This window comes from Martes martes, assembly GCF_963455335.1.
Source record: "Martes martes genome assembly, chromosome: 8".
In the NCBI taxonomy this organism is placed as follows: domain Eukaryota; kingdom Metazoa; phylum Chordata; class Mammalia; order Carnivora; family Mustelidae; genus Martes; species Martes martes.
In genome coordinates this window covers 127,993,869-128,016,237 of record NC_137895.1, presented here as the reverse complement: position 1 = coordinate 128,016,237, position 22,369 = coordinate 127,993,869, and the positions used below count along the sequence as shown (strand labels likewise).

The window sequence follows — 22,369 nt, the reverse complement described above, 5'->3', positions numbered from 1 at the left end:
AATGAGGTATATTGAGATATAATTTACATAAATTTAACCCAATTTAACTGAAATTCTGAGTTTTGACAAGTGCATTCATCATCTAACTGCTACCACAATCAAGATACAGAACAAATTCAGGACATAAAAATCTTCCTTGTGTTTCTTTGTAGTCAAACCCCTACCCAGCCTCTGGAAACCACTAATCTGTTTTCTGTCCCCATGGCATCGCCTTTGCAAGACTGTCATAGAAACTGAGTCATAAGGTTGAAGCCCATTGAGTCTGGTTTCTTTGACTTTACCTAATGCATCTAAAATTCATCTCTACTGAATATTTCTTTTCTAGAAAAAAAAAATTTTTTTTTAGAATTTTCTAGAATATTGAATATTCTAGAAAAGAATATTTCTTTTCTAATGTTTTAATGTTCATTCCTTTTTCGTTTGTTTGTTTTAGAGAGAGGAGTGTGAGAGAGCATGAGCGGGGAGAGCAGCAGTGGGGGGGGGGAGAGATTCTCAAGCAGACTCCACACTGAGTGCCCAGCCTGATGTGGGGCTCAGTCTCATGACCAAGAGATCATGACCAGAGCCAAAATCAAGAATACGATATTCAACCAACTGAGCCATCCAAGTGCACCACTGTTCATTCCCTTTTTGATGCTGAATATTCCATTGAATAGATAAGCCACTGTTTGTTTATTCACTAACTGAAAGACATTTGAGGTATTTCTAATTTGGGGTCATTGTGACCAAAACCATTGTAAACATTGCATACAGGTCCTTACATGAATATACTTTTCATTTCTCTTGGGTAAGTACCTAGGACAGGGGACTGTTAAGTCCTATGAGTCATATGTTTAACCTTCTAAGCATCATCCAAACTATTTGTCAAAGTAGCTATCCCAATTCTGCATTCTCTCTACTGGTATAATATACCTTAAATGCATATTGTTAAGAACAATCCACAATCATTTGAGCTAAAACTGACAGCCCAAGACTGAAAAACTCTGCATTAAAGAGATTAAATAACAGTTACCAAGATTATATGTTAAGTCTTGAATTATTACATGGGAAAATTATATTATTTACATGGGAAAAATATATTATTTACATGGGAAAATAATAATGAGCAAGTATTGTGGAATACCATAGAGGGACTGATAACATCAAGTTGGAAGGGAAAAAAGGAAAAGATTTAAAGACAGGCTAGAATCTGCCCTTGAAGATGCTGACAAGTTTTCTCCTGCTGTTCTGGTGTACCGACTTTGGTTATGATGTCTTCTGCAATTCAGAAGTGTACTTTGGGGAGAGGCGGATTCAAATTTATCAACTTTTTTCTTAATGTTCCCTGTTTTACTTGGTCATGCTTAGAAGAAAGGCTTTTCCCTAAACTGAGATCATTACAACATATTTGTGTTTTCTTTTTATGATTTTATGTCTTTTAACCTATTTTGATCTTTAATTCACTTACAGTATGTTATTTTTTAATTTATTTCATTTCTTTAAAGACTTATATATTTCAGAGAGAGAGAGCAGGGGAGGGGCAGAGGGAGAGGGAGAAAAAGAATCTTAAGCAGGTTCCACGCCCTACGTGAAATCGGCACTTGAGCTGAAATCAAGAGTCGGACTCTCAACTGACTGAGCCATCCAGGTGGCCCTCACTTCCAGGGTTTTAAATGCATAATATTTAGTTTGTTTCCAATAGACAGTCTGCTACTGTATGAGATGTCACCCTTGCTATATGCTGGATTCCAGTGAATGCCTGGGCCTTTCTCTAGATTATCTATGAAATTCCTCTGATTTCTCTGTTCTTGTGAAGTATCAACTTGTTTTAAAGCTGGTTTAAGAGTTGGTTTATCAAATAAGTCATCTCTTATTATCTTTCCAAAAATTTCTGGGCTCTTCCTGCACTTGTACTCTTCTAGAAGAAATTCAGAATCAGCTTCTCAAAGATAGGACTATAAATAATTTGAATAACACAATAAATTAATTGTTTCAATAATGTAATTATTTCATATGACATTTGAAAAAGAATGATCATTGATTGGTTGAAACTTTTAACCATATGAAGATAGAATGACCAAAATTTTTTAAAAATGACCAATTACCAATCAATGACTAAAAGTTAAAGAAAAAAAAAAGGAAAACTTTTAAAGTGGGGAGGATTTTAAAAGCCCACTAAAATCCTTAAATTACGGATCAAAAAGAAAAAGAAAACTTCAAAACATTATTTGAGTTTAATATATGGAAGGACTAGAGTAAATTAAAGAGAATAAAATTATGAAAACCAGATATTCGTGTTTTACTTCCAGATAATGTGAATTTGAGGTAACAGAAGCTTTATTTTTTCCTTTTATATCTTTTACTGTACTGTTTGTTATATATTGTGATTATTAATAATATATGTGAAACTTGTTTTCAGAAGTATTATTTAAAATAAATTTCCAGGGCACCTGGGTGGCTCAGTGGGTTAAGCCACTGCCTTCGGCTCGGGTCGTGATCTCAGGGTTCTGGGATCGAGTCCTGCATCTGGCTCTCTGCTCAGCAGGGAGCCTGCTTCCCTCTGTCTCTCTCTCTCTCTCTGCTTACTTGTGATCTCTGTCAAATAAATAAAATCTTTAAAAATAAATAAATAAATATCCAAATACTTGCGGCTTTTAAAATATCTAGTTTCTGATACTTAGGTTTTATTAAAAATCCAAGCCCAATTTAACCATTTGCATATCATCATTGCTTTTCCAGGGTTTCATTAAATAATTAGTGCCTCGTTAGAAAGTGCACTTGAACTAAAAATATTTGGTGCCTATTACATGCATGACCCTATGACAGCTATTGATGGTCTACCTCAAGTTGAGAGTCTTGAAGTCTTCTTGATGAGGGACAGAACTGTTCCCTTACCACTGCTTAGCATGGACCTCCTATCAGCACCCTTCCGTGGGAGCATCTAGTCTGTTTTCAATATTCATCTGGGCCTCACCTTCCCAAGATCCTACACTACCCACACAGGGAAAGAGAGATTAAAGTACAAAGACCAAAAATAACTCCTGTTTAGAAACCAGGAAGAAGAGAAACAACAAAACGACATAAAATCGCAAAGGGATGGAAAGCAACAATGAAATCAGAGACAGAACTTCCCCAAAAGACAGAGACTCTGCTGTGGGATATTTTTATCAGGACGTCTCATTCTCTATCTGGGAATAGTGTTAAGGTGGAAAACAAAGAAAAAGGGGAAAATGCCTTTTTCTTTTGTGTACCTACTTTGCAAAGGATAGGTACCTCAGATTTTATATCTCCTAGTATTTATAGCTCCAAAAGTTAGAGGTGTGTAAATCTAGATGCCTGCCCTTTGAAGTCATAAAATTCCCATTTTGCATAGCTTGAGCACAGACATTTTGCCCACTTACTCCCTGATTCATTTTATTTTTTTATTACTTATGCTGAAGAAAAAAAAAACTGCCTCCAAATAGTCGTTTTTTTAAGAGGTTAATGACAGAGAAAATCACAAATGATGAAATATTCTTTTTTTTTTTTTAAGATTTTATTTATTTGCCAGAGAGAGAGAGAGAGTACACACAAGCAGGTGGAGAGGCAGGCAGAGGCAGTGAGAGAAGCAGGCTCCCTGCCGAGCAAGGAACCCAATGCGGGACTCGATCCCAGGACCCTGGGATCATGACCTGAGCCGAAGGCAGCGGCTTAACCAACTGAGCCACCCAGGCGTCCACAAATGATGAAATATTCTTAAATTGAAAATCCTCCCCCTCATTGAATCTATGCTGGTTCTCTGCTTGACTATGGTCATGTCTGCTGGTAGGGGAAATTACTGCGTGAGGCTTCGTGTGGACCTTGACCAAGAGTAATTGACGATGTGGACGATTCCGTCTTCTTGGACCCTGCCCAATGCCTCCTACCCATGTTCTGTACAGAGAATAGCAAAATTTGTTTCTCTGGCTGCTGTGGTTTAGTCTCTAGGATAGAAAAGAGCCTTCTGAATGAAGGTTTAAGAAAGTAGGTTGAAATGAAAGCCCAATGGGGGAAGAGGGCAAAAATAACAAACATGGAAATTATGAAACAGACTATAGGTGCCAAATGTCAATAAACCACAAATTAATGTGTGGTCGAACTATCCCTAAAGATGCTCGAAATGAAACAGCACCATGAATTCTCAAAACCTCACTTAGAATTACTGATATTTCAAATACGCTCTTGGTGAAATATGCTTTTGCTCAACTAGCACAAAATACCTTTCTTTCATATAAAGAAAAGTAAAAACAATAAATTTTACATTGAAGTGTACTTGTTTTTAAATGATCATGAAGGATTAAATATATAAAATGATGTTTCTGAATTAGGCAATACATCATTAAAAATGAAGTTGACCTTACGTTTTCCTTTAAAAAGAATTGCATCCAGATGAATGAATTGTCATATTTAGCTTATGCAATTCTTAAATCGCCAACATAAACTAAGATGGGGACTTGTAATGGGGGACTGAAAACCCTTAAGTAAAGTTTTGAAACACAATGCTACCAGGAACACTTAGCGCTCTTTAATCAAAAAAAACTGAAGTGTAATTTTCTTAAACCAGAGTTACACTAATAACAGAGCAGCACTAAAAATGAATTCTCTAATCAGACTTCAGTCGAACATTTTAAAAAACAATCTAAATCAAAAGGGATGAGATTCTATAAACAGACCATTACAACTAACTTCCAAAGACAGCCTTTATAAGTTTTCTAAATGTATTCTGTCTACACGATGTTTGGAAAGCATATATTTCTACTCAAATTTCTGAAAGAAGGCTACTAATTTCTATAATTGGCATTTCTGACCTTTGCCATTTTTCAATTTTTTTTCATTATGGATCTGTTTCTGGATTCTTTATTCATTGCATTCATCTATCTAGCTTTTCCTCCAACAATATCCACCATATTAATAACTATAGTTTTTTAACAAGAATTATATTTTCTCAGGCAAGTCTTCGTGATGTCAATTTTTTTTCATTCATTCTGGGAATGCTCTAAGGCCATATATAGTCTTAAGACCATATTCTTTGGGAGGCCACAAAAGCAGAAACTCGTATTCTCTAAAACTCATTTCTAATTTCCACTTTGCTCATCAACATTCGTGTTTGAATATTTTTGTAGAAACCAGTCTTAGTGAATGCTTACAGGTGAAACTTGGATCATATGGGTTCATGTGTAACATTAGAAGACACCGTTGTACCATATGCAAAGTAGCTGTGCCATTTCATGTTGCCTGAGCAAAATGAAGAGTTCAATGGACTCCACAATCTCACCAATATTCTGTTTTATTAGTCTGTAATTATAGTCATTTTAGTGGATGTGTAGTACGGTGTGATTGTGGTTTTAATTTAAATTTTACCAAAGATATTGGAAAAAATAAATATATATATATGCTTTTGTGAAGACTTCAAGCTTTTTACTTATTTCTTAAAAATTTGGGTAGATGCACTTTGTTAGGTGAAATTTCCATCTATTCCTCATGTGCTGATAGTGTCTTATCACAAAGGGGTATTGAATTTTGGCAGGTGTTTTCCATGATTTTTTTTTCTTTGATTCTTCTAATGCAGTGAATTGTAATGCAGAAAATTTTAATTTTTTATTAATGTTTTAGTAAACTTGTGTGCTAGGGACAGAGCCCATTTAACTATGATCTATTAACATTTTCATATATGTTACTGAATTTGTTAATATTTTACAAAGGATGTTTACATATATACTCATGTGGAATGTTAGAATATAGTTTTCTTTTTTTGTAATATCTTCACTTTCTTTTGTCAGTATTATGCTGGCCTCATAGATGAGTCAACAAGACTGATTCCTTCTTAAAGATGTCATAGGATTGGTTTTTCCCCCAGAATGGAATTGTGAAGGACTCTGTGGACCTATTCCCCCATGAAACAACAAGAACTGGTAAAAATTTAAAAATAAACAACCATTTAATGTCTTCAGAAATTGTTATAAGGACATACAGCAAATGAAGAAACATTTGAGAACAAAACTCAATCTTGGTAAGAATACTAAGAGTCTGTGGCAACCGAACCACCCTGCTGTTCTCACCCCCAACCAGGGCACAGTGACAAAAGCTCTACTCAGCGTGAACATAACCAAGAAGATAGGATGCCCCTCCCACCAGCTCCCATTCAAGGTCTATGGTATCTTTTTTGGGAGGGGCAGACCACCAGCATTTCTCGCCCCTTCCCCAACTCTGTGCTACCAAGCCAGCTACAGAGTCCACCTCCCTAATCCACGGTGCTGCTTCTCAAACAGGATGATATGCGCCACTCTCCAAGACATGCTGCCAGTTCCAGAACAGTGGCTCAGATATTTTGCCCAGGGAGAGAGGCAGGCCACAAAAACAGAGAGCTCCAAGGCTGGACCTGACATCTGAGAGAGAGAGGGGGGAAGATCAAGCCTAAGGATTTTCTTGAAAACAGTGGAGGCTTTGGTAATTACAAGGAGGCAGGTAACTCCATGAGAACAAGTAGGTAGGTAACCACAGACCAGCTAGCTTAACAGAGAGATTCAAGGAAAGAAACAGCTAAGAATAACTCTCTTGGGGTCAGAAAAATCTCAAAGGACTCACCTCAAAAAGCACCCAGGCATAGACCCAAATTAATTAGATCAGACTGGGAAGCAATTTTTGCCCCAGGACGTTGTTGAAAACAATAGAGGAATCAGCTGCCAATTAGTGGAGCCTAATAATTGAGTGTTCACCATAGAGACAGAAAGCCTTCTAGAAAGATCAGGGAAGGAGAGGTGGAAAGCACTGTTAAATCCATGGCCATCTGAGGGTGACCGCACATGCCCAAAGCGTACCCTTTGAGGAGGAACATGAGAGGCTTCATACCATGGGGGATAAGCCAAGTTACTAAACAAACAAGCAAACAAAAAAATAAGCTTCCCCTTATCGATATCTAGAAGTCCTATAATACATTAAATATATGACATAGAATATCCAGTTTTCAATCAAAAAATTATGACATGCAAAGAAACAGAAAAGTGTCACTCATACACACAAAAAAGGGCAGGCCACAGAAACTGCCCATGAGAGAGCCCAGATGATGAACTCAGTAGACAAAGACTTCAAAGTAGGAATTATAAATATGTTCAGAGGATTAAAGGAAATCATGCTTTAAGAAGTGAGGAATGGTATGATGATAATGTCTCATCAATAAAAAATATCAATAAAGAGATGGAACTCATAAAAAAAGAACCAAATGAAAATTCTGGAGACGAAAATTATATTAGAGTAATGTATACGATAAATTCAACAGGGGACCTCACCAGTAGATTTGAAGTGGCAGAAGAAAGAACCCGCAAACTTGAAGTTAGATTGATAGAGGTTATGAAATATGAGAGAAGATAGAATGAAGATAAATGAACAGTTTCAAGGAAATGTATGTATGCCCATATAAATGTATGGGTGTGCCAGAAGATAGAATAAGGAGCAGAAAAAATAGTGCAAGAAACAATAGCTGAATCTTCCCAAATTTGATAAAAACAATATTATTCTATACATCCAAGAAGCTCAATGAACTCAAGTCAGATAAACACAAAGAGATCCATAGTCATATAAAATAAAAATAGCCTAAGATTAAAAAAAAAAAGAGTACCTTGAAAATAACAGGAAAAAATTAATTGTTATAGGAAAAAGAACCCTAATAAGATTAACTGCTGACTTCTTATCAGGAACTACTGGGCCCAGAAGGGAGAAGGGAGATATAGTCCAGGAGCTCAATAAAAAAAATCTGTCCACCAAGAGTCTTATATCCAGCAAGAATATCTTCAAAATTAAAGAGGAAATTAATACATTGCTACGTAAACAAAATTGAGATAATTTGTTGCTAACAGATCCAACTGATAAGAAATACTAAAGAAAGTTCTTTAGGATTAAAGCAAGTCATCACAGAGAGTTATTTGAAACCACATTAGAAAATAAAGAGCACTAGTAAAGGTAATTATTTATTTTTTATTTTTTATTTTTTAAAGATTTTATTTATTTATTTGACAGACAGAGATCACAAGTAGACAGAGAGGCAGGCAGGGGTGGGGAGGAAAGCAGGCTTCCCACTGAGTAGAGAGCCCAATGCGGGGCTCGATCCCAGGACCCTGGGATCATGACCTGAGCCGAAGGCAGAGGCCTTACCCACTGAGGCACCCAGGCGCCCCAGTAAAGATAATTATATTATCATAAAAGACAGTATACATGCTTATTACTTTTTTCTTAACTGATTTAAAAAGCAATCCTATAAAACAATATGTACACAATTGTATTATTTGGTCTACAGTATATAGAAATGCAATACGTTTGACAGTAAGAGCCCTAAAGAGGTGGGCCAGAAGAAAGTTGGACTGACGTGATGATACAGAGGGTAACTGGAATTCACAGGAAGAAATGAAGAGAACTGAAAATGTTAAGTGAGAAAGTTAATACAAAAAACTCTATGATTATACACTGGCTGTCCTTTCTTCTCTCAACTTTGTCAAAATACATAAAATTATATACAGTAGTTATGAAAATTATTGTACCATTTATGTGAAACGTATAACAATGATAGTTGTAAAAATGAGTAAGACAGACTAGAAATATACAGGAAGAATAATTTCTGTATCTCTCCGGAATTTAGTTGGTATAAATATTTGATAGAATTTACCAGTGAAGAAACTGGGTCTGGTATTCTCTTTATTCTTTATGGGAAGGATTATGAATTAAGTTTCTTTTATTAATATAAAGCTATTTACGTTTTCCACTTCTCATATCAGTTTTATAGTTTGTGTCTTTCAAGGACAACATCAGATAATCAGTTGCCAAATTTATTACCGTAAAGTTGTTTGTGGGGCGGCTTGGTGGCTCAGTGAGTTAAGCGTCTGACTCTTGGTTTCAGCTCAGGTCGTGATCTTGTGGTCATGAGGTGAAGCCCCACAACAGGCTCTATGCTCAGTGTAGTCTGTTTCAGAGTCTCTCTCTCCTTTCCTCTCCCCCCACACCCCGCTTTGCACACCCTCTGTCTCTAATATATGAATCAATAAAAAATCTCCAAAAAATATAAAGTTCTTCATTACATTTCATTACTATCATGCTAATGTCTATAGATACAATAGTGATTTCCCTATTTGACCCCTAAAATTGGCAATTTGTATGTCATCATTTTTTTCTGGGTCTATCTAGAGAAATTTGTCCAGTTCATTAATGACTTCCAAAGAACCAACTTTTGCTTTCATTTTCTCTGTTTTTGTTCATTTTCTATTGATGCTTATTATTATCTTCATTATTTATTTTCTTCACCTTCCACTGGATTTCATTTGCTTTGATTTCTTTAGCATCTTAAGGCAAAAAATGACAAATCGGTATTGAACCTTTCTTCTTTTCTAAAATAAGCATTGAAAGGAAGTACAAATGTCCATCGAGCCACCGCCTAACCGAATCTCAGAACACTGATATGTCACGTTTCCATTACCATTTCAAACTATTTTCTCATTTTCCTTAAAATTTCCTCTCTGAGCTAAGGGTTACTTTTGAAGTACATGGTCTAATTTCCCAATATTTGGGAGTTTTTCTGATATCTTCATTTTTAATTTAATTCTCTTATGGTCAGGCAATATACTTGTCATGATTTCACTAGTTTTAAATTTGTTGAGATTTGTTTCCTAGTCCAGAAAACTCAAGTGCTCTTTGTTATACTGATTTTCTACTTATTCTTTAAATTACTGAGGATAGAATGTTGAATTTTTCCATTTAATGTTGTGACTATATTGGGCTCCCTGCTTGGCAGGGAATCTGCCTCTTCCCTTCCCTCTCCCTCTGTGTGCTCACTCTCTCTCTCTCTCTCTCTCAAATAAATAAATACATCTAATGGAATATGTCCGTTTCTTTTTTCAATTCTAATAGTTTCTGTTTCATGTATTTTAAAGCCTTGTTATTGAGTACATATTAAAGCTTATGTACATTTGAGCTTCTTTTGTTTTTAACTTGTCTATCATCCCTCCCTATCTCTGTTTCTTTACATACTTAAAGTGTTTGTATTTGGTCTTGCTTTTCATCCAATTTGACCATTTCTGCCTTTGAAATGTAGAGTTTAGACTATTTCCATTTAATGTAATTACAAATAAGGTTAGGCTTAAGTCTACCATTTCCTAATTTTTTCTGTTTTTCTTTTAACCTTCTTTTCCTATTTTCCTACTTTCTCTGGTTTGAATGTTTGTAGTATTCCATTTTATCCTCTATTGGCCTATTAGCTATAGTTATTCATTTTATTTTATTTTTTTTTTAGTGCTTGCTTTAGTGTTTCCAATATGCCTCTTTAACTTATTACAGTCTCCTTAAAATATTACAGTAGTTCACACATAATGTAAAACCCTTAAAATTATATATTTCCATTTTTCCTCTGCAGTCTTTGTTATTTTTGCCATACATTTTAGTTTTACATGCTAAACCCCCCAAAATATGTAGCTATACTTGTGGATTTAACTCATGATTTCTCTTTTAAAAATACTGAAATAATATTATTAAAAATATTTTTAATACAAAATAAAAAGTTTCTTATTTATCCTTATATTTACCACTAATGGTATTTTTCTTTTCTTTTTGTAGATCTGAGTTTCCATCTTTTTTTAAAGATTTTATTTGCTTGTTCGAGAGAGAGAGAGTGTGCACAACTGGGAGTAGAGTGGAAGAAGGGCAGAGGGAGAGGGAGAAGCAGCCTCCCCACTGAACAGGAAGCCTGATGCGGGGCTCCGTCCCTGCACCCCAGGATCATGACCTGAGCCAAAGGCAGACACCAACCAAGTGAGCCATGCAGGCACCCCTCTGAGTTTCCATTTAAAATCATTTTCCTTCGGCCTGAAAGTCTTTCTTTGACTTTTGCTATAGTATATATCTCTGGTGGTAAATTCTTGCCTTTGATGAAAATGCCTGTCTTTATTTTGCCTTCACTTATGAGTAACATTTTCACTGTACACAGAAATGGGAGAGCACTTTTTTCCCCCATTGCTTTAAAGATACCATCCCACTGTACTGGTTGTCAGTAGCGACTCTTACCTTTGACTCCTCAATGTAATGAAATCTTTTTCCCTCTTGGTGCTTTTATATATTTTTCTTCATTTTGAGTGTTTGCCATCTTGATTATGGCATAACTTCATGTAGTTTTGTTTCTCCTATGGTGGAGATTCTGGGCTTCTGAAATCTACAGTTTCTCAGTGTTCACAAAATTCGGAAAGATTTCAGCCCTTACCTCCCCCAGCCCTCACTCCTGTTTTCAGACTGCAATTACATGTAGTTAGAATACTAGGTAATGTCCCGTAGGTCATAGGGCCTTTTTATCTCCCCCTTTCATTTTTTCCTATCTGGTCAGTCAGGACAGCTTTTATTTTCCTGTCTTCAAGTTCACTGATCTTCACTTCCACACACTTTACTTCTAATCTGCTGTTAAACTCAATATTATATATTTTTCACTACTGATACATTTTTCAGTTCTAGCAGTTACATTCAGTTCTTTTCTATAGTTTCCCTTTTTTCAACATTATGTTCAGGTTTTCCTTGAAATTCTTGAACATATTTGTAATATCCGTTTTAAAATTTTTACCTGTTAATTCATCAACTTTGTTATTTCTGGGTCTGTTTCTATTGATTAGTTTTTCTTCTGGTAATGGATCACATTTTCCTGCTTCTTTATATATTGAGTAATTTTTTACTGGATACTAGATTTTATTAATTTTATATTTGGATTCCTGGATTCTGCTGTCTTCCATTAATGAATGCTGAGTTTCGTTCTGGCATACAATTAATTTACTTATGGACCAATGTGAACCTTTCAAGCCTTGTTTTCGAACTTTTTATGGGTGTGCCTAGGGTAGCTCTTATTCTAGGGCTAATCTAGCCTTTCCTCTAATGCATAAGCTTTCAAGGGGTTTACTAAATGCCTCAGGTGTTTGACAAAGTTTCCGCATTTTGGTTGGTCAGAACTCAAGAATCTCTCAACCCTGCACAAACTCTGGTAGTTGTTCAGATTACAACTTTTCAGTAATTCTCTCCCTGATCCTTTACCCAACTACCTGAAATCTTGCTCCATATATAACCAGCTTGGTTTTCGGTCAAATACCTCTTTGCAGATTTCTGAAGATTTCTTTCTACTTATCGTCTCTTTGCAAGTCTCAGCCACATCTGCCTTTGCAGTCTTTTCAGTTCTGCAAGATTGCAGTGACCTCCATGGGAATGCCCTCCTAGAGCCTGTGGTCTGGAAACTGCCTCCAAGAATAAAGCTGAGGTGATTGTAGAACTCCCCTTATTTATCTCCTTTACCAATGTCATAGTCCCGAGCTTTTTTTCAATGTTTGAAAAGTGCTTCGTATATAAAAATATATTTTATTCAGTTCTCTAGTTATTTGTGGTATAAAAACATGGAGACAGAAGTTATTATCAAGGCCAGAAGCAGAAGTCCAGGATTATTTTTATGTACACTGAAATTTAAGAACCTCTGACAGTGTTCTCTGAACTTTCTTTTTTCTTTTTTTTTTAATATTTTATTTATTTAATTGACAGACAGAGATCACAAGTAGGCAGAGAGGCAGACAGAAAGAGAGAGAGGAGGAAGCAGACTCCCTGCTGAGCAGAGAGCCTGATGTGGGGCTCCATCCCAGGACCCTGGGATCATGACCGAGCCGAAGCAGAGGCTTTAACCCACTGAGCCACCCAGGTGCCCCATGAACTTTCTTTTGATAAGAATCACTTTAGTACTTGTTATAAAAAGCAGTTTCCAAAAGCTCATTCTCAGAGTTTTTGCTTTGAGATGAAGGTGATGCTTATCATCAGAGTATTGGAGGAAAACTCTGAATAAAAAATAAAAGTAACCAACTATCCTTTCTTTCTCAGGCGGCAGATTAAAATGTTACCTACTCAAATAGGCTTTCTTTGACTTGTCTCTTCATAAAAAGTCTTCTCTTTAATTATTAACACCTCATTTATATTCTTCATAGCACTAACAAAAATGTATAATCATTTAATCAGTTTATTTAACCTACGTTGTCTTTCTCCAACATTAGACTATAAGCACCATGATGACAGCGTTTTACTGGTTCTCTATTGGATGCCCCAAACCTACCAAAAGAGAAAGGGGCACTAATAGGTATAGATCATTCTAACTTGGGCCTGGCCCAAAGTAACAGTATACCTATGGAATTAACAAGTGACTGTATGAGAAAACTCAAGTTCTGTACACTAACGCACACATACCTACACACATACCAAATGACCATATTTTCACATGGTCGGAAAGTACCTCTTCAAAGTGTGGACGTCTGATTAATTTCAACAAAATAATGTACCAAATTCTGCATTCTAATAAAATACTGATACAATATGAATTAGAATGGCACTATCACCAATAGATGTTTCCTAATGGGTAGAGTCTAACATCAGTTTTCACATTACTTTTCTAATGTGTACGCTAGAAGCAGTATTTTTCAAGGTATCATTGACACATAATATAATTGACTCATTTAAACATGCAGTTTGATGTTGTTTGGTAATTTGTATACAATCACGTAACCACTAAATCAAGATATAAAACAATTCCCTCATCCTAAAAGGTTTCAAAATTCTTAGAAAAATGCCATAAAACTCTGGCAATGTTAGAAATAAGAAATCTATGATTTAAAAAAAAATCAAAAGAAAAGAACTTAGCAGAAATATTTTAGTGTCTGGTAAAAATATACTGATTTGCCAAGTGGCAAAATATCTCTGGTGACCTCGTGCTTTTCCCCCCTGAAATAATACTACAGATTTCAATCCCACTCAAAGAGCAGATGCTTTCGCAATCTCTGGTGTACCATTAGGGAAGAAAGACATACGAGTGTGGTATTTATTATTTATATATTTCCTGCGTTAAAAGAGGATGAAGAAGTTTAGACTTTTAGACTGCTTTTTCCATCTTGCGCTTTAAATAAAAAAATAAAATGGAACGACTCTAGGTAATTTGCTGTCTGTTCTGTTGCAAGTACACCAAATAAGAGGCTTTTATAGGAGAGCGGGAAGGGTTGTTCCAGCCCTAAGAACATGAAAGGAATCATCCTGTCAGCTGGCTACTCCACTGCAATTGAGCACAGCTAAAGGAAGGAAGGAACAATGCTGTGCCATTAGGGCAACTCAGCCAAGCTTCCCACTCCTGCCCTGCTTTCCCGACCCCTCCCACACCCACAAACCCGCAGTGGCTTTGTCACCGGGTCTGTGTACATGTTCTCTCCAGCATGGTAACATTAAAGGGTTAACTGGGCAAATAAAAACCACTTGTTCGTGGTGACTCACGTTCTTTCCATCAGCCTATGCTTCCTTTCCTCATGACAGGTTTTATCTTACTGATGAGAGGGAAGTGTAAAAATAATGCATGAGAATCAGAGTAGTATTTATTGTCTATGAAAACTGTGTTTACCTGAAATGTGCCTTTACGACTAGTTACTGAATTTTTGTGCTTCCAGATACTACCCGTAATTTCTAGTCTTTGATCTCTTGAAAGGGATATAATTTTAAAGAGAAAACCCACTATAATTGGAAAGCAATGGGAGAAAGCGATGTCACTGTTAAGAATGAACAAATCAGGACCGATTCAGATAACTCACAGAATGCAATCTGTAGCACCACCAGAAAAGGAGCAATTATAGCTGAGATGCGATTACAAAGGGAGGGGTCTCTTCACAGAAAGGTGTCCGAACTCTGAATTTTGACTCCATTATGGCAGAGGACACACTAAGCAAAAAGCCCCTAGGACAGAAGGCTGGATTCCTTACCTCCTTAAAATGTGGCTGTTCTTCCAACCAAGAAGGGGATAATTATCATTGAATCTCAGTTCCCTTTGTGTCCATCAGTAGCAAATGCTTAATACCAGACTGATTTAACTCAATTTTGACTCTTCATTTTTAGTCTCCTGGGTCAGTGATAAACATATGCAGAAAGCTGACCACCTCCCACCTCCCACTTCCCACCTCCCCCCTCCCTGGCCCCCTCTGTCTCCACTACTGACACTCAGAAAAGACTAGCACATGAAGCACAAAGCCAAAAGAGGTATCTACATTTTACTAAGCAGGTCAGTCAAGAAATATGGTAATTATAAGTAGACACGAATATATGTATGGTATTTTAAAATGGGATATAAGTAAAAAAAAAATATATTAGGTTCTCCCTTTATGCCTACATCATTAGAAAAACCGAAAATACTAAGTGACAATAAAAAGCCCTATAGACATTCTATCGGGTCCCACAGCAAAAAACTTTCCACCCCATCTGTTACCGGACAGTTCCATTACAAATATGCAACTAGAATTTCAGAGGGCTAGCAACTAGCGCTCTGTTCCTAAATCTGGGCAAAAATTAGCCCGTCTGAAAGTGAACGTACAGAACTGAGAAGGAAATAATTCCCAAACAGGGGTCTGTGTATTATTAATGCTCAAAAACTTAAAACAAATTGAAAGGAAAGTACAAAGGGAAAATATAGGAAAGAGAAAAATTGTATCAAACTGAAAGAAATAATTCAAGAATCACAACTAAATAATGGAGAAAAGAGGCCCGTAAGATTGGAGTAAGTCTTATTTTTCTTATTTGGATCGAAGTGTAAATAAAATGATTTTTCATGGTGAAATATCACTGAGCAGCAGTTTGTCCAAGCTGGGACGGCCTCCCCACATGCCAGGCTGACAATGAGGGGTGTCACCCATCATTCACCCCCCACCAGAGGACACCACCTTCTCGAAGCAGATTCACGCCAGAAGCCCATCACTGTTAACATGACTCTGGGGGAATATCATGCCTCTCCCTGGCCACTCTTTGGTTATCCTCGTGCAAAATAATTTATTTGGGCTTTGTTACAATAAGAGGTATAATTAGCAGTCATTTTGTAGAATAAGGTATTGATGCCACAAGCCAATTTTCTGAAAGCACGGTACTGCAGCACCTGTACCATTCATGTTTATAAATCAGATAATTGTACATCAAGCCACTTCAGTGTGTATGTAATTAGTCTAATTTACATATGTAAATCAATTATCTTACACACAGTTTGCCAACTTCTTGCTTTCCTTTATTTTCCCCCCCATGTTGCAAGTTCAGATAGATCAGATTTCCAAAATACCATTTTAATAAACTACCAGTTTTTTTTTTTTTCCCTCAAGCCATTTAGGGATATTTCCAATTCCTCCATGTGATAATAAAACACAAGGACAAAGTTCAAAGAAGCTGTTAAGTCTCTGCTGATTCATTATATCAGGAAGCTGCTTTACTTGTACTGGATGTTCCAAACCCTTTTAATCAATCTTTTCTGCTCTCACAAAAGAACATTTCACTATGCTCAGGTGTCTCCAACTCTCACCTAATTTCAAGTGACAATACTGAGAAATGACAATATAATTAGAATACAGATTTGATAGGCATAAAAGACAATGACTGATCTCATTCAATTCTTTTAAACTCTGGGCAAAGATCTATACCTTGTACCCTTGCCATTTAGACCTACCTGACTCTCCATTCAAATGCTAGTCTACCAGTGATTCCACATTGGAAAAAAATTGAAGGTGCATTATTGAAAATGTTTTGAAGGATATAAAGATACAGAATTTTATTCAAGACCACATTAAGGATCAGCACAACGTTAGATCTCAAATATGAACAAAAACATGAAATAAACTTTGAAAATTCTCCATTTATTTTAGAGAAAATGTTTTAAGTTCATAATGTACATTCTATTACTTAAGTAAAGTTTAGATGACTAAAAGTTTTGTTTCATTTTAATATGTGACTTAACTACAACTATAAAGTGACCTTAAACTTAATGGAGAAAAACAAAGTAATTCTCAAATGATAATACACTGCCTATTTTTTGAATAACAAAACTGGTTATTTAAAAAAATTTTTAAATTCCATAAATAAAAATTTTTAAATTTCCATAAAATAATGTAATACACAGTTGTAGATTCTGAAAGGGTACTTGAAAATTCTGAAAGGAATTAAAAGAATTAAAAGTGGTTGATTAAACATATAAATGTATTTCCTCTCACTCATTTATCTCCATTAAAATGCTAGTAAGGGAATCAAAAAGTATAAACCACAAGAAAAAAGAGAACAGAAAAAGAGAGAACAGTAGATAAAAGATTTCAACAAAACTTTTCAATATGGAAAGACTGAGTGATGATGACTGATTTGGTAATGAGGGAAGCCACAAAATAAAGCACTAGGTGAGAACTATTTTGTGGTTACCTGTGCACATCAACCTAGGAGTTAGGAAGGGAGGGGCAGAAAACAAGGGATCCTTTGGAAGTGTCTAATCAAAAGACTTGACACCCATTTATCTCACATACAAAATATCAACATCCAGGAGCCTGTCCCAGCACTCCTCACATACTTACACATTCAGGCAAGAGACTGGAGGTTTTATTCCCTAGAGAAACTGAAGGGACTCGAGATTTGGTGGCAACGGATAATGGAGAAGAAGGTGTATGAAACAGGGAAGTGAGCTTGGAAAGGGGAGGCCAAAGGATTCAGGGAACAGTGGGCTCCATGTAAGTGACCAGCAGAGACACCAGAGAGCTCGGTCTGATACGTGGCAGAACTCCACTGTGGAGCAGGATGACATAGGGTCCCAGAAGCATGATGCTAAAACTCAGAACACAGATTATAAAATGAAGGAGTAGAGAACCTCAGCCATGTATTTCCAGATACGCTTCACAAGCACAGACCTGCTCAGGAGAAGGCGGCACCACTAAACCGAATCGGCATTCCTACTACTCTGAATTACAAGCCTTTTGGTTCTCCTTGCTTTTTGTTAACCAGGTGAATGTATTTATTTTGTAAAGAGTAAAAATGAGTAAGTCTATCTGAAATTATATTGAGTGAAAAAATAGGATAAGTTCATAAATAATACCGCCAATCATTTTAAACATACAAAAAAAAAAGATGAAGGAAATATGTTAAATGTTGAGAGTGGTTCTTTTTATAGTTTCAAGTATTTTCTACAGTGATCAGCTATTTAAAATAATTTAAAGAATTATTTAAAAGGCATAATAGAAAAAATATAAAGTATGGATAGCATACAATTTATGTGTGTCACTGCAGAAAAAACCAATAAAACTTTCTGAAAGAAATACAATAATCAAATGCTAATAAAATCATAATGAACATAATAAGTATATATTATTACAGTGAACCAATGAAGGTTTTACTAGTCCCGAGTTTGATAAAAGCAACCATTTAAAACACTTGTGAATTTTACCAGAATCAATGATTGCCTCACTTTAATAATATTCAATGAAAATTAGAAAAACTACATTCTTTTAGGACAGTTACCTTAACAGGGCACCTTCCTGTATGTATTCCCGCATCAGAGAGAACTTTCCAAACCCACTCCAGGAGACTCTACAGCTTCTCTTTGGGAACTTACTTAGTATTCAACACCATTTCTGATAATGGTTTTTTCCCCCATAAATGTAAATACCTGGTTCTATAGTTTATGACATTAGTATTCAATGAGGACAGAAAAAAAAAATCACAGCTTTCCATTTTTGTCTAATGAAGCCTCACTTACATTAATTTTCTCTCGTACCCTAGCACCTGGCACAGAGCCTCTGTCACGTGTTAGCTGAACAAAATACGGATGAATAAATCAATATTGTAATAAGTCCCTTTCCAGCTTGTTCTTCTGCAAGGCAAAGAACCCCTGTTTCTTGAGTCTTTTATTGTGGAGATGTTTCCTCTTAGTCGTTAATAGTCTTTGTGGTTTTTCTTTAATTTCCTAATGTGTCCTAAAAGGACAAGGCCGGAACGGGACACAACATTCTGCCAAGCCTGTGACCAGTTAGGAACAAATTAAAGGAAGGGTTTCCTGGTGTCCACGTTACATAAACATTCAGTCATCCCAAGGCTACACTGTAAATTTCCACACAGAGAATAATGTTGAAACACTCACCTCAAGAACCAACCACAACTTATCTCCATTTATTTTATCCTTCTTAAAGTACATCCCGTAGAATCTGACCACATTGGGGTGGTCGGAAAGCGTCTTTAAGATGTTATACTCTGCTTCAATCTCTTCATCAATGTCCTAGTTTCAAAAAGTCAAAGGAAGAAAACCATGAGAAAACCATGAATTACATCAAAGAGACACATTAGAGACCACCAAATAGAGAATTTAATTTTGTCAAAGCAAGTTTATAATAATGGCTTTTATTGTGCTCAATAGTACATATTAAAATTTCTCATGCCATTATGTAAGGGGAGAGATTGTGATTTTCCTGCTAATCAAATACATCTCTAATTATGTTAATTTCACTGAGTTAAAAAGGGACAAATAAAAGACTATTTTTGTGTGCAATTAGGAAGAAACATACATGAAGAAGGATTCCAAAGGATATTCCTTTCTTTGCAGTGTTAACTTTGTTTCTGTGGCAAAGCCACTGATTTGAAACAAAAACTTTTAAGTGGTTCATTTTGTGCCTTTGAAATAGACAATATTTAGAAGTTTTCAAAAAGTAGTCATGCAAGCAATAAACGCCTATCTTTCCAAAAAAGTAAAATAAAGTTACACATAAGATGCCATTTAGCCTTCAGTTCGCTAAAGGCTCATTCGCCAAAAACAGAACAAGTTGCTACCCTTGCCAAGAAAGATGCAAGATAAACACTTAGTCATGTTTGTAGAAAACCACAACCCATGAAACAACTCAGAGTAATAATAAGAGAAAGGCTTCGAACACTGTTTTTACAGCAACATTTAGTGTCCACGTTGTTTTATGACAAAATCGTGTAATCACAGAGCCGGGAAGAATTTTAGACCAGAGCTCTAATTTGAGAAAAAGAAGCTAAAGCTCAGAGAGTTTGGTCACAGAGCTGGTTAGTGTAAGATCAGGACTAGCTTGCAAGTCCCCTGCCTCCTTCTTTCTAATCCCATTCATTATATCTCATATCAAAAGTTGTAATAGTAAGACTCTCTTAATAAAAAAAAAAAGCCACTCTATAAAATGCCTGGGATGCATTTAAATTTATTTCACGAAGATTATAATCTCTTGGTTATAAATCTTTTTTATTTGGCTTGTGACATTATGAAGGAAGAGGAAATAGATAATTCTGAGAAAAACATACCTGTACTATGACAAGAATAAAAGCAGCAAAAGAGCCAATTTCATACCAGAGTAATGAAACCAATATATTTTATTAAAGCAAGAGAATAAAACATGATTTTGAAGGTTCATAGGATACGAAACAGGAGCAAGTTATAAAAGAATAATGTCCACATGTACTCATAATCCATTTGTCCTTCTCTGTTAAGAAGTGGAGGAATGCGAGAGACACACTGGTTATGGCACCAGACATGGGATCCGGCTGGAGCCCTTTCTCTTGCCACCATGAACCCCAACCTATACTTGCAAAGACCAGAGGAGAAAGGTACAGTCACTCTGGTACAGCTTCATTTGTATTTGTGTCTCTCATCCTTCAGTTTAAACGGTAAGGACTCCCTGGGTGGCTCAATTGGTTAAGCATCTGCTTTTGGCTCAGGTCATGATCTTGGGGTCCTGCGACAGAACTCCATGTCAGGGTCCCTGCTCAGTGGGTGTTTCCTTCTCCCTTTGCTCCTCCCCCCACCCTTAATCCCCACTCATGCTCGCTCTCTCTCTCTCTCTCTCTCTCTTTCAAATAAACAAATAAACAAAATCTTTTAAAAAATGGTGAGAACTTTCCAATAGGGGAATATGAAAACATTCAGTATCAGTTAAGCCTGGACATAGCTGTCTCTCTCTTTTTCTTCCCCCAGTGTATGTAATTTATTGCTTGAAAATAAACCCCTACTCTCCCTCTCCTCTGCTCAAAATAATATGAAACGCTGTAGTTATAATGGGTTTAGTAGGAATAAACAATCAAAAAACAAAGTGCAACCCTGGAGACTTTTCGCAGAGTCCTCCAGTTTGTTAGTGTAAGAGCTGTGACAAGGACCAGGAGTCCCATGTCCTTCCCAAACACATCACGTCATCGCTGTCATGTCCCACCCCATCATGTGTGCAAGGGTCAGGTAACTGGAGAAACCACTCTCAATAGAAGTTTGGGGATTACAGGATCACTGACCTCCTTCTGGCTCACCCAAGTGCTGCAGGAGAGCTACATATTTCCCAGGAGCTGAAAATGTTCCAAAACAGCCAGTTCTCATTCCCAGAAAAAAAAAGGGCAGGAGGGGAACTCATCAACTTCTTTACACTCTTCAAGGCCCCACCCCCCAAAAAAGCCTAGAAGATTCCCTTATCACAATTGCTATTCCAAAAAAAGCAGGAGTACCCCTACTGGGGCATCACTTACAGAGGCCAAAAGACTACACATGAAATTTCAGTTCTTCACAAGGAAACTTACCCTGATTCTAAGGGAATACCATTTCTGCTTTGGAAACATTTCAGCAAACCTGAAAATTAATTTCCTATCTCTGAAAGAAATATAATTTAATATAAAATATTTCTGGGTTAGCTTAAGAGATGTTCTGCCTGAAGCCTAAATAAAGACAGGAAGAAAAAGAGATCTGGCCAAGATGACATCTGAGAATGACTTCTAGACCCCTGAGTCTGTTCTTACCACCTTTTTGAACTCTAAAATAACTTTAAATCAACTGCCGAGCTATTAAGAGCTGTATTTATTCATTTACTTATTTGTATTACATGTTTGTTCAATTAAGTATTTATTGGTCCCTACTGTGTGTGTTAAGTGTATAAACAAGAAAAACCTAACAAACAGACTTTTTTTTCTTTTTTTACATTTTCTTTAACGGCAATTGACATTGTGACTAATAAATAAAGTTACAGTAGACTTTTTAACTCTTTAGTACAAATAAAAACAAATCGCAGGAAAAAAATGAAAAATAATGTGACATACATGAATCGGGTCCAGAATTTTCACTGCTGCTTTTTGGCCATTTTTCTTATTCAATACTTTAAAAACTTTCCCGTAAGTTCCTTTGCCAATTGTTTCGGTGATTTCCCATGTATCAGAAGGATCAGGAAAGTTATCAAAGATGATTGTTTTTCCAGTTAATGGAAGCATCTCACAAGTCTAAATCCCTAGAGAGAAAAAAAAGTACAGTTTCAGCTACATTTGATTGGGGATATTAAATCGCACACATAAACTCATGGGAAATTATCTAACATTTCACTGACATGATAGAAAATATACAGCAGTAACCAAATGTACTCAGAATTACAGAAAATTTTAATTTCAATTCTTTTTGCAAGCAGATTAATATGAGTTTAATAATCCTTTGTAAACAGGACTTTATTTCTACATTTAATACAGTCCCATATTAATTGCTCTTCATTCTTCTCATATTAAAATAAGAGGCACATATTTAAATCACTTTGATATACTG

General features: G+C 36.1%; 1 protein-coding gene across 1 annotated transcript in view; it reads right to left on the bottom strand.

Annotated features, from left to right (window-relative positions):
* The window catches only part of MYO3A (myosin IIIA), a gene marked incomplete at its 5' end in the record, with an annotated part of 224,003 nt that extends 201,956 nt beyond the window's left edge, over positions 1–22,047 (bottom strand). The window contains 2 exons of the mRNA XM_080811651.1: positions 18,941–19,075; positions 21,880–22,047. Of these exons, the coding sequence (XP_080667777.1) occupies positions 18,941–19,075; positions 21,880–22,047 (303 nt within the window). The remainder of the gene's footprint in view (positions 1–18,940; positions 19,076–21,879) is intronic.
* Positions 22,048–22,369: the final 322 nt, after the last annotated feature.